The sequence below is a fragment of the Rhinopithecus bieti genome, unplaced genomic scaffold (genome assembly GCF_001698545.2).
Source record: "Rhinopithecus bieti isolate Rb0 unplaced genomic scaffold, ASM169854v2 scaffold_35536, whole genome shotgun sequence".
In the NCBI taxonomy this organism is placed as follows: domain Eukaryota; kingdom Metazoa; phylum Chordata; class Mammalia; order Primates; family Cercopithecidae; genus Rhinopithecus; species Rhinopithecus bieti.
In genome coordinates, this window is record NW_016814959.1 from 44,957 (window position 1) to 56,576 (window position 11,620).

The following is an 11,620-nucleotide window of genomic DNA, read 5'->3' on the forward strand; positions in this document are numbered from 1 at the left end:
TTCTTTATGATAGTGTACCCTAAAGGTTTATGAAATGTGTCTCATGGATTAATCGTTTAACCTCATGTGTGAAATCTTAACTCAGGATATTAGGGCTGGAAGGGATGTGATAGACAATCTTGCCAAGCCTGGCCCTTCTTCTACACGGAGGTCTTCAGAGATCTGGAGGAGGAAAGTTCCTTGCCCTGAGTTCGCTGAGCCAGAACAATAGGACTTCTTTCGTAGTTGTGAAACTTGTCAATTGTCTAAGTCTAGGTTAATGTCATCTGGCTGGCTTTTTAAAAAGAGTGTGAAGTAAGAACATGAATAATTGTCACTTAATTAGAGACCTAGACTCAGAGGAATTATAGTTACTCCATGTATGAAAAATTGCAAGACTGTTGACTCTGTCATTCTTTGGTTTAGTGGGTGGAGCCAGCTGTCCTCATTAGAATAAAAGTTATTTATTCAACCCAAGTATAAATGGAAAAAAAGATGTGCCCTCTGTCATTGAGGGTTGACTGACTGGAGAGCTCAAGTGCAGCAAAGAGAAGTGTCAGAGCATGAGTGCTAAGTCCAGAACCATAGGGATTATCGGAGCTCCTTTCTCAAAGGGACAGGTAAGGAAAAAAGTCTTTCTTTGAATTCCTGGAATTTAGTTGAAAATTTTGGACTTCAAAATTTGTAAGGTGTTATTGTCTAGTTCGTTCAGTTTTCTGATACAATCTATATTTTAAAGTCCTCTCACCATTTTCCAACATTGTATAATTATACTCACATACCCACTTATTCTTGTGGCTCCTGATCTCAGCTAGAGCTAAATTCATTTGAACCTACAGAATGTTTTCTCATATTTTTTAGGAGAAAATATTTTTCTTTGAATTGAAATGGACTATTTCTGCATTGTAGCTAGTCATTTAGGTTTAGTTGCTCTTGTTTTTGATGTTACTGTGTGTATGTATAGGAAGAGAGAATTTTAAGAAATACATTTGTTTAGTTACGTAATTAATGCCTAGAAAAATTTAGTAGTTTAGTGGTAACCTTCAGACTTCTTATGATTTGGATAACCGAAATATTATTGTTTCATGCAACTTTGTGAATAATTCATGTTATGTTAGGGTTTTAATGATTCTATGAAACTGTTCATTCATGGTCTAGGTAGAACCCTTTATGTGCCTCACTTGGAAGGGGAAAAAAGAACAAAAAAAGTAAGAAAATCCTACTGCAGTTTGGCAACTCTAAAAGGATTTTAATGGATTTATGAAACTCCCAGACTTCCTTAGAGCCACCAGCTGTGAATCCACACATGCCAACAACATCTGAATACACTTTTTTTTTCTGCCTGGGCACACTTATTCTAGTAAAGAGAGTGTGATGACAGAACACCATAGACTTCAACACACATCTGTGCTCAAAGAAGATAAAAAACAAAGAACAAAATCAAACGAGACAATGTGTGAGTTGAAACTGCTAAGGTTGATTTTCTCCAGGTTTCTCAGAATCTGGGCAGCGTTTTGCTTCCTTTTAATTTGGAACCCTTGCTGTGTACTCTGACTTTTTACTGCAAAACAAATTGAGAGAGGCCAGAGGTTAGAGGCCCAAACAGCATTTGAACTGTCAGTAAATACTACTTTGCTTCTCCTGGAAATCCTCCAAAAGTCTCTCCCAAACACAGGGACATTTTGCTGACACAGAAGTGTTCCTTTTAAAATCCACACTGTTCTCACCTACTCTTGAACAGGTTATAATAAGTATATAATTTAAAAAATTGACAAAAGGGAAGCAAGTCTCCTCCTTCTACCACCCTTCTCCCATTAAAACATGGTCATGAGAATGGAGTTCATTGTTTCACGATTGTAAGGACTAAGAGAGAGAGATTTTTTTACACTAAGTCATAGAGAGGATAAAATGGCCAAGATGTAAGTATTTGTCCTCACCTAAAGGAGTTACAGGTTTGACAGGTAGTCAAAAGGAAAGGATTAGAGGGCAGATGACTAAAATGTTGAGTCTGAGAAAGGGCTTCATCCCTGTCTCACCTCGTTGAAAGGCTTGCAAGGCAGTGAACAAACAATAAAGTAGGTATTATTTTTACCTTACAGTTGGGTTAAAAAAAGGCTCAGAGAGGTTTGGTAATGTGCTCAACGTCACACAGCCTTGACCAGATAATCTGATTCCAATGCCTTTGCCCTTGATTTGCACTGATGTCTCTTCAGACTATTCAACTCCAAAGGTGACTTTATACTTGTGGCCATTTAGGGATTGGGCCCAGCTTAGAAAGTCAGTGGAGCTGACAAAGCAATTTCCAAAGTGGGCAGATAGAGCAAGCAAGAGGAAAGCCCAATCATGAGAAGCCATTTGAATAAAACAAATAAAAATGAATGCTAGAAAATGTAATGGCTGTGTTATAGCAAATATAGTGTCAACTAAGGGGTCTATGAGCTTTGTTCTAAAGTCTGAAAGGGAGAAGGGTAAAAAAACCAATGAGTTTTATCAAACTGAGGATTGAGTATCTACTATATATCAGCTCTACAGTACAAAATATAGGCCCCAAATGTAAAGCAAACTGGACTGAAATCTAACAATGAGGAGAAGACAAAAACAGTCTCAAAACTAAAGGCAAAACATGAACCAAGCAGCACCCTATTGGGGTTGAAAGAAGGAGAAATTGTGTCTACTTGACTGGGGAGAGGGAGGCGTGTCAAGCAAAAAGGTAGTAAAGAAGCAAAATGTGTCAGGCAGAGGAGAGAGGGTGGGCACCTTGCTGCTAGGGACAGGAAATTTGACATAAAGGATTTGCCTGGCACCCAGGGCAAGTCTTCTGTTCCTTTGAATGGGGAAGACATATTTGCTTGCTTTGATGCCACAGCCCCAATCCGAAAGATAGACACACGTGTCTTTTAACACATTGTCTCATCTGACAACATGTAATCATTTTCTGCATCTAAAAGCTCGTCAGAAATTAAAATCAGAAAGATTCAGAAAAGAACTGTGCCTTTAGACCTCTAATTGTTCAGGGGGCTGAGGAAGACTTGTCCCTTGGAGGAAGAGTGTTAGCTTCCCTAATGTCAAAACGGCAAGGGTAGAACTTCCCATCTGCTGTTTAAGCAGGCCAAAACTTGAAATTAGTGGGTTGGTCTTTGTTTGTAGTTTTCAGCTCCCAGGTGATGACTTTTTCTGTTGCCTGCTTTCTCCCCAAGAGCTCTAGCTTACTGCTGTGAGTACATGCAGGTAGGCCTCTTTCATGTCACACTCTTTCGATACTTTTGCCCAATTGTTCCCTTGGTTTGCAGAGTTTCTCCGTCACTCTGTCTTGTTTTCCTAACTACCTACTCATGTCGCAAGACTCAGCTTAAACAGTATTTATTTCTTGTAGCCTTTACTGACACACCCTGTTCCCAATAGTATTAAGGGCATCCTGCTTTTGTTACTACATTTTATGTCGTCATTGAAGCAGCTATGTACTGTAATTTGGGTTAAGTGCCCATATCTCCTATCAGCTTATGAGGGACTCAAAGTCAAAAGCTTTTTCATTATTGGATCTCATCTACCAGACTGCTTTTGCACAAACTATGTGCTCACTATGTTGATAACATGGGTTGACGGGAAGAGGGGATGCAGGTTTTGGAATCCAAAGACCTGAATATGAACACAGGCTCTGCCACTTATTAGCTGTGTGCCAGTCTGAAAACCATATAACCTTTGTGATTCTAGTTCTTTCTATTTGGCATAAGAGTCATTCAGTCTACCTTGCTGTGAAGATTAAAAGAGATGATGTAAATGCCTGGCTCTGTAGGAACTCAAAAAATGATAGTTACAGTTCAACTGATTAAATAATGAAAAGGGTTCCTGCTGTGAGCATCTGATGGTCATGATAATGTCTGAAGTACTTTATTTTTTAATTGTTCAGCCACGAGGAGGGGTGGAGGAAGGCCCTACAGTATTGAGAAAGGCTGGTCTGCTTGAGAAACTTGAAGAACAAGGTAATTTTTAAATTGAAAAACGATCAGCCTGATTTCCTCCCCACTCTGAAGGAAGGAGCAGGCCCCTGTGAACCTGGAGTGTGTCTGGAATATTTACACCAGAATTGCAGTACTGGCTATAACCTGAGAAACACATTCTACAAAAACAGCAGGGCATGGGGAGAATGCTCAGGAATTGCTGATGTACACCCTCACTCAGATATTTTGTCTTTCCAGCCAAACTACAGTATAAGAGAAATTGCGTGTGCAGGAACGGGGTTGGGGTGGATGGTAGGGGAGCCGGGGAAACAGCAAATGGAAAGCAAGGTGCAGCAGGAAGTATGCTACTAGCAAGAGGACCCCATTTGTGAAATAAAATAAAATAAAACAGTAATAATGATAATAACAATAGTGCCTAGTGTTTGCGCAGTGTGTATATATATACATATGCATAAGCATGCAAATGTCAATTTACATATATTTTTAAAGTATAGGCTCAATTATCTGTTATCTTTACATATAAAATGCTGATAAAGTGTTGGTCAGGATGTGGAGCAACTAGAACCCTCATATATTTCTGATGGGAATGCAAATAATACAGCCACTTTGAAAGTAGGTGGGCAGTTTCTTAGGTAAACATATTATTTACATTTTGACCCAGCAGTTCTACTTCTGGGTGCAGAGAAGTACAACTACAAACATTCAAGCGCAAGTTTTCACTTCTCTTGGGTAAGAGATTTGTACTTGAATGTTTGGGGGCAGCAACATTTATAATAACCAAAAAATGGAAACAGCAAAATGCCCATCAACTGGTAGATGGTTAAACAAAAAGTGTCACATCCATGCATTGAGATAGTACTCAACAATAAGAAGGAATGGACTGGCTGGGCGCAGTGGCTCAGGCCTGTAATCCTACCACTTTGGGAAGCCAAGGTGGGCGGACTGTCTGAGCTCAGGAGTTCGAGACCAGCCTGGGCAACACGGTGAAACCCCATCTCTACAAAAAATTAGCCGGGCATGGTGGCATGCACCTGTAGTCCCAGCTACTCAGGAGGCTGAGGCAGGAGAACTGCTTGAACCTGGGAGGCGGAGGTTGCAGTGAGCCAAGATTGCGCCACTGTACTCCAGCATGGGTGACGGAGCGAGACTCCATCTCCAGAAAAAAAATAAAAAGGAATGGACTGCAGACACAGGCAAGAACATGGTGGATCTGAAAAACAGCAGGCTAAGACACAAAAGACTACACATATATGATTCCATTGATACGACATTCTGGAAAGACAAAAGCATAGCAAAAGAAAGCAGATCAGCAGTTCTTGGGGTTGGGGGCAAGAATTACCTCTAAAAGGGCAGGATGGAATTTGAGGGAGAATGGAAATGTTTTAAATCTTGATTGTGGTGGTGGTTTCAAGACTAGATTTTTTTCAAACTCATTGACCTGCACACTTAAAATCAGTGAGTTTTAGTGAACAAGAATTACACCTTGTAAATCTTAAAAAAAAAAAAAAAAAAAAAAGACAAATACAGACACCCAGCTGAGAACAGAATGCTTGGGTAAATGGACTTGTCCGTTAACTGACAAGCATAATTTGGTCATGTGTTACAGCAGGTGAAATTTCTTTTTCTAGGCATTACTAAATCAGATTCAGACACACATGTAACAAATACCATATTTAATGGCCAGTTAGTTCAGAACACTGAACTGATTCCATATCACAGTTTTACACGAAACTCTCTACCTTTCAAGCCTAATTCAAGGCCTTTTAGGGAGCACACTCAGTCCTTAGGAATCTGGGGTTACCTGCAATTTTCCTTACTAAAAAGAAAACTAAAAAGCTTTATTTCCTAAGCTTCCAAAGTGTTAGGTTTAGTGCTAAGCACGTATTCACATATTCTTATTTATTTATGATAATACCACTATGAGGCAGGTTCAATGGATATTTTGTGTGTGTGTGTGTGTATCCAGATGAAAATATACCAGTGCTTTCCAAATTTTCTAAGAATACATATATATATATATAGATAGATATATTTTTTATCAAAATGAAGCATGCTTACTATAGAAACGTAAAAAGTACATAAGCAGAGAGAGACAGAGAGACAGAGACAGAGACCGTGACATTCCCTATTAAGCCCAAGCCAGAAGATTATCAGTTATATTTTGGTGTCTAGTCTAACTGGATGGATTCAAGAAGTGTTTACTGAGAGCCTGGTATACAGCTGCACCAGTGTGTGGTACTGATAACATGATATCAAGCAAAAGCAGACATGGGTCTACCTTCCTGGGATTTACAGACCTTTCAGGGTTTTCGTTTGCTTATACTTGTGAATATATGCCTATTTTATATAATTGGGATCATCCTACATAGACTGATTTGTAATCTACTTTTTAATTTAGTAACTAAAAACTTTTAATTTTAGAGTGTGATGTGAAGGACTATGGGGACCTGTCCTTTGCTGACATTCCTAATGACAGTCCCTTTCAAATTGTGAAGAATCCAAGGTCTGTTGGAAAAGCGAATGAGCAGCTGGCTGGCAAGGTGGCAGAAGTCAAGAAGAATGGAAGAATCAGCCTGGTGCTGGGTGGAGACCACAGGTCTTGTTGAATAACTGTGTCTATGGGAGTCTGGCACAAAGGAAATGTAACCAAGGCCAGAAGAAGAGAGAAAATATAGAAATATAGATGGAAAAGCATTGACCTATATTTTATATCAAATTTTCTGCCTTTAAAAAATTTTATAGGTTACTAACTTTATTATAGAAACAGACTTAGCTCAATTTGAAGTCTTACAATATCTGTATTTTGACCTAGTACCGCAGAAAATGTATGAAATATGAATGGATTTCATCTAAACATTCATCACAAGCTTACATTTCTAAATAAGTACCTGAGGCAATTCATAGCTTATTTGTTCTTAATTGCTGAAAATATATACAACTCATATAGGTCAACAATTTCAAAGTGTGTGTTTTTCATTATAAAATAATGATTATAACAGTTTTGAAAGCATCAGACACACACACAAGAAAAAAAAAATGTGGTAATCGTACTTCTCTAGCAACCATTTCAACCAGAATTGAAAATCTGGTACATTTCTTTCATGGCATCTTTTCTTCCCTTGTACATGATGACTTTGTTTAACAAGTGTGTGTGTGTGTGTGTGTGTGTGTGTGTGTGCATGTGTAAGAGACAGATGTCTATGTTGTGTTCTCACTCTACAGTGCAAATTTCCTTGTTGCTTCATGGGATGTGCATAAGCATCATAAGCATCAGTTTTTTAGTTGCTGCATGATTTTTCATCAAGGGGTTACATCGCTATATATGTACATATCGTCACATATTCAGGTTACATTGTAATTTTCACCATTACAAATAATGTGACAAAGACCATTTTTGTGCATGAGCCTTTTTAAATATTTACTCTCAAGGCCTAGGATAATTTTCCCAGAGAGGCCTGATTAGATCTAAAACCAGAAACACTTCTATGGCTCTTGAGCTCAGTGACTTCAGGCCTCCTCGGCTTCCTCTTCTAAAGCCACACTGTTACCAGGGCCTCTGTATCAAAACTGCAATTGGGAAACCGAGGCTCGTTTTCTTTTGTAAGTGGAGAAATTTGTAAATGGAAATCTGAAGAATGGCACATGGCAAAAGACAAGAAACCTGAAGGGAAAACAAACGTTACATTGAATAATCCATACCTGAACATGAAGGCATGATTGCTTTCACTTCGAGAATCTAAAAGCTAATGATTCTCTGAGTGATACTTAAACATTCACAAATGAGAGAATACAGGCATTGTATAGTATTAGCTTGGTGCAAAAGTAATTGCAGTTTTCAAATGGCAAAACTGCAATACTTTTACACCAACCTAATACATCCTAACTTTTAACTTCTGTGCAAGATATCATTTATGTCTTCCATTCCAGCAAAATGTCTGGAGCTTGAAGTATTTGGGATGAACTTTGTTCCTGGTTCAGTGGGTAACTAGATGCATTGAATAGAATGAGTGAACACACACGCCATACGCTGGCTGAAGAACTTCTGAGTAAGAACATGTAAGAACTTCTGAGTGATGCTCCCAAATTATAAAAGAGCTGGATTTTTTAAAAAATTGAAGGACTTTGTCATACTTCACTTGAGAGAATTAAGTATTTCCCAAGAGAGATCAGTGTGCAGAAAATGATCCAAATTTAACTTTGAGAATTGAACAGTGTCTTATGCTAAGGAATTTCTTGTGTAGCTAGTGTTTTTATACTCATTTATTTTTTGGCTAAGCTCTAATCTGTGTAATTCTTACAAGGTGGATTTTGGGGAAAAAAATCACAATTTTTTTTAGTAATGCAATCGATGTAAATATAACTAGTTAGTAAGCACTAAGTGTAAGTGATGCTTTCTCTGTTGTTACAACTGATTGGCATCTCCAATTTAGAACCTATCAGAAATATCAGACACTCTGACTTAAGGGAAAACCAAGCAGGAGCATTAAGTGAGTGAATAATATGATGTATGTAGTGACACTGCAAACCTGATGTTCACACAAAATTTCTCCCCCAAAAGTTTGGCAATTGGAAGCATCTCTGGCCATGCCAGCGTCCACCCTGATCTCGGAGTCATCTGGGTGGATGCCCACACTGATATCAACACTCCACTGACAACCACAAGTGGGAACTTGCATGGACAACCTGTATCTTTCCTCCTGAAGGAACTAAAAGGAAAGGTAAAAGACTGGTTGGTACTCTAGTGCGAAAGAATACTTTTTAGGAGACATTCAGGAGGTGGAAGGGAAATGAGAAACTCCATGTTACCTTATTCTTGGTGTAATCTCAAGTCATTTTCTCTGCAGCCAGTAAGCAAAGGGTTGGTTGATAAAAGGCAGTGAGGCTCTCTATCTCTGCCTTGCAAACTGACTTAATATATATTTTCTCTGATAATTCTTAAACTATCCTTTTAGTAAGTGGGGCAGAGAGTAATCATTTATAAACAGGTCAGTGGAGGTTCAGAGGTTAACCAACTTGCCCAAGATATATGCCAAGCCTATAGTGAAGCAAGGGTTAGCACCAGGTCTCCTCATTCCTTCCTCTTTCCACTACATGCCACACAGTCCTGCATTCTTACCGAGTAGTCCTTCTATATCATAAAGAGTCTTTTCAAAAGAGAAATTTTAAAGTTTCAGATACAATGGTTTATGAACTAATGTATTTACTGGGAGAAGAACCTGTCTAAATCATAAGAGAAAGAACTATCTCCCTGCTCCCTAGAAACTTCTTTTCTGAAAGATGGAAAATAAAATGTCAGATTAAGATTTAATATTATAGCTATTAACTTTTGTTGATATGCCATAGTGTATCAATAAAGTTTTTATTGATATAATATTTTGTCCTTATGATGATACAAGAGGTTAAAACCTCCTTATGTTAAATGCTCAGAAATAATGTCTTTTGAACTAATGACCAAGGGATGGGTTTATAAACTTGCAAAGTATCTACCTAGCACATGGGAAAAACTAAACGTGGCTCCAGGACAAAGCAGATATCATCATATTATGATGTGAAGAATAACCAAAGGACAGGTCACAAATTTCCCTCAGCTGCTCTAGGCCATCCTCTGGATTAAGGACTTACCGAGAAAGGGAAGTAAAGAAGGAAGCTACCAAAGTAATGGGAGCACACTCATTTCTTTATAGAGAAGCCCTGGGAAAGAAGGGCCCAGCAGGAATGGGGCACAAAGTAGGTAAATGCCAAGTGGTTCAAGGCAAAGTCAAAGCAATCAAGGGGAAGCACATATCCCCTTCTTAATTGTGTATAATTTTTACACGATTTCTTCTATATTTATATTCTAAATGTAAGATATTTGCAATCCAATAAGTGTCTTTACCTTTGAATGTAGGATTTGTTCAAGAGAATCACACATAACCAAGTGAAAACATTGCAATTTTAGATTCCCGATGTGCCAGGATTCTCCTGGGTGACGCCCTGCATATCTGCCAAGGATATTGTGTATATTGGCTTGAGAGACGTGGACCCTGGGGAACAGTAAGCTTATTCCTTGATGTGATTTGCCTTCATTTTCATCCCTTTGTGTGCTAGATGTGCTTTACTGACCAAATCTATGAGAGAAAATTAAACATCAAGACACATACACACATACACACCCACACACACATATTTATATACATGTACATACATATGTATCCAGGCAATTAAATCTCAATTGACTTGCTGTTAAAATACAAATAAAACTATATTGAGTTAGGTTCACAGAACCTAAATATTTTATATATTTTACTATATTGATATTTCCCTTAAAAGGAGACAGGCAGGCACAGTCAGCCTTATTAATTATCTTAATTTCTCTTTTTTAGCTACATTTTGAAAACTCTAGGCATTAAATACTTTTCAATGACTGAAGTGGACAGACTGGGAATTGGCAAAGTGATGGAAGAAACACTCAGTTATCTACTAGGAAGGTAAGATTCTTTTGTGCGTGCACATGTGTGTGTAACATAAAAGGTTGGTACTGACATTAACCAATGTAAGTTATTAATAAAGTCTTTATGTGAAATAATGGGTTGCTACTTTTTATAAAGCAAGGTAACAGATATATTTATCGATGAAATGTGAAGCCATCAATCTTAAACTGAAATCCTTTCCCACTTTTTAAAAGAAAGAAAAGGCCAATTCATCTGAGTTTTGATGTTGATGGACTGGACCCATCTTTCACACCAGCTACTGGCACACCAGTCGTGGGAGGTCTGTCATACAGAGAAGGTCTCTACATCACGGAAGAAATCTACAAAACAGGTAGTTAACAATCTGAGGGAATAGAGAAGCAAGTGTACACTTGACTAATACATATTTATACCTCCTTGACCTGAAAACAAGTCCCAGTTGACACTTACAGAATGTCCATCAATCACATGATGCAATAACTAAAGTGTTTTCCATTGGTTACTACCTTTTTCTGTTAGTGGATAATCTTTCAAGTCTGTCTGTACTAATTTCAAAATGTCAACTATTTTATAAATTACAGTATTACATTTTGTTGTTGTAGGGCTACTCTCAGGATTAGATATAATGGAAGTGAACCCATCCCTGGGGAAGACACCAGAAGAAGTAACCCGAACAGTGAACACAGCAGTAGCAATAACCTTGGCTTGTTTTGGAGTTGCTCGGGAGGGTAATCACAAGCCTATTGACTACCTTAACCCACCTAAGTAAATGTGGGAAACATCCGATATAAATCTCATAGCTAATGGCATAATTAGAAATCTAATCATCTACTTAAGCATAGAGTTGTCTTCCTAAAAATTTGTTCTTTCAGAAAATGTTTTCCAATTAGTATAAAACTCTACAAATTCCCTCTTGGTGTAAAATTCAAGATGTGGAAATTCTAACTTTCTCAAAATTTAAAAGCTTGTATTTTCTAACTTGACAAAAGACTTATCCTTAGAAAGAGAAGCATACATTGATTTCCAATTAAAAATTTGCTGGCATTAAAAATAAGCACATTTACATAAGACCCCATACATAGAGTGAGACTCCTAGAACCAGGAGACAAAGCTACCCCATCTGGAAAGGTACTATGTGTCCATGTCGTTCTAAAGATGTGATTTTTTTTATAATAAACTCTTTAAAACAAGATTGTATTGTGTCTACATACTTCTTTTTTTTTTTTTTTTTTT

At 37.9% G+C, this 11,620-nt stretch overlaps 1 protein-coding gene across 1 annotated transcript; it reads left to right on the forward strand.

Moving 5' to 3' along the window:
• The first annotated feature begins 403 nt into the window (after nucleotides 1–403).
• ARG1 (arginase 1) lies at nucleotides 404–11,579 on the forward strand. The gene is made up of 8 exons (XM_017852795.1): nucleotides 404–599; nucleotides 3,887–3,959; nucleotides 6,360–6,534; nucleotides 8,497–8,656; nucleotides 9,877–9,971; nucleotides 10,301–10,405; nucleotides 10,603–10,739; nucleotides 10,990–11,579. The coding sequence occupies exons 1-8, from the start codon at nucleotides 543–545 to the stop codon at nucleotides 11,154–11,156; spliced, it is 969 nt and encodes a 322-aa protein (XP_017708284.1). The 5' UTR covers nucleotides 404–542; the 3' UTR covers nucleotides 11,157–11,579.
• Nucleotides 11,580–11,620: the final 41 nt, after the last annotated feature.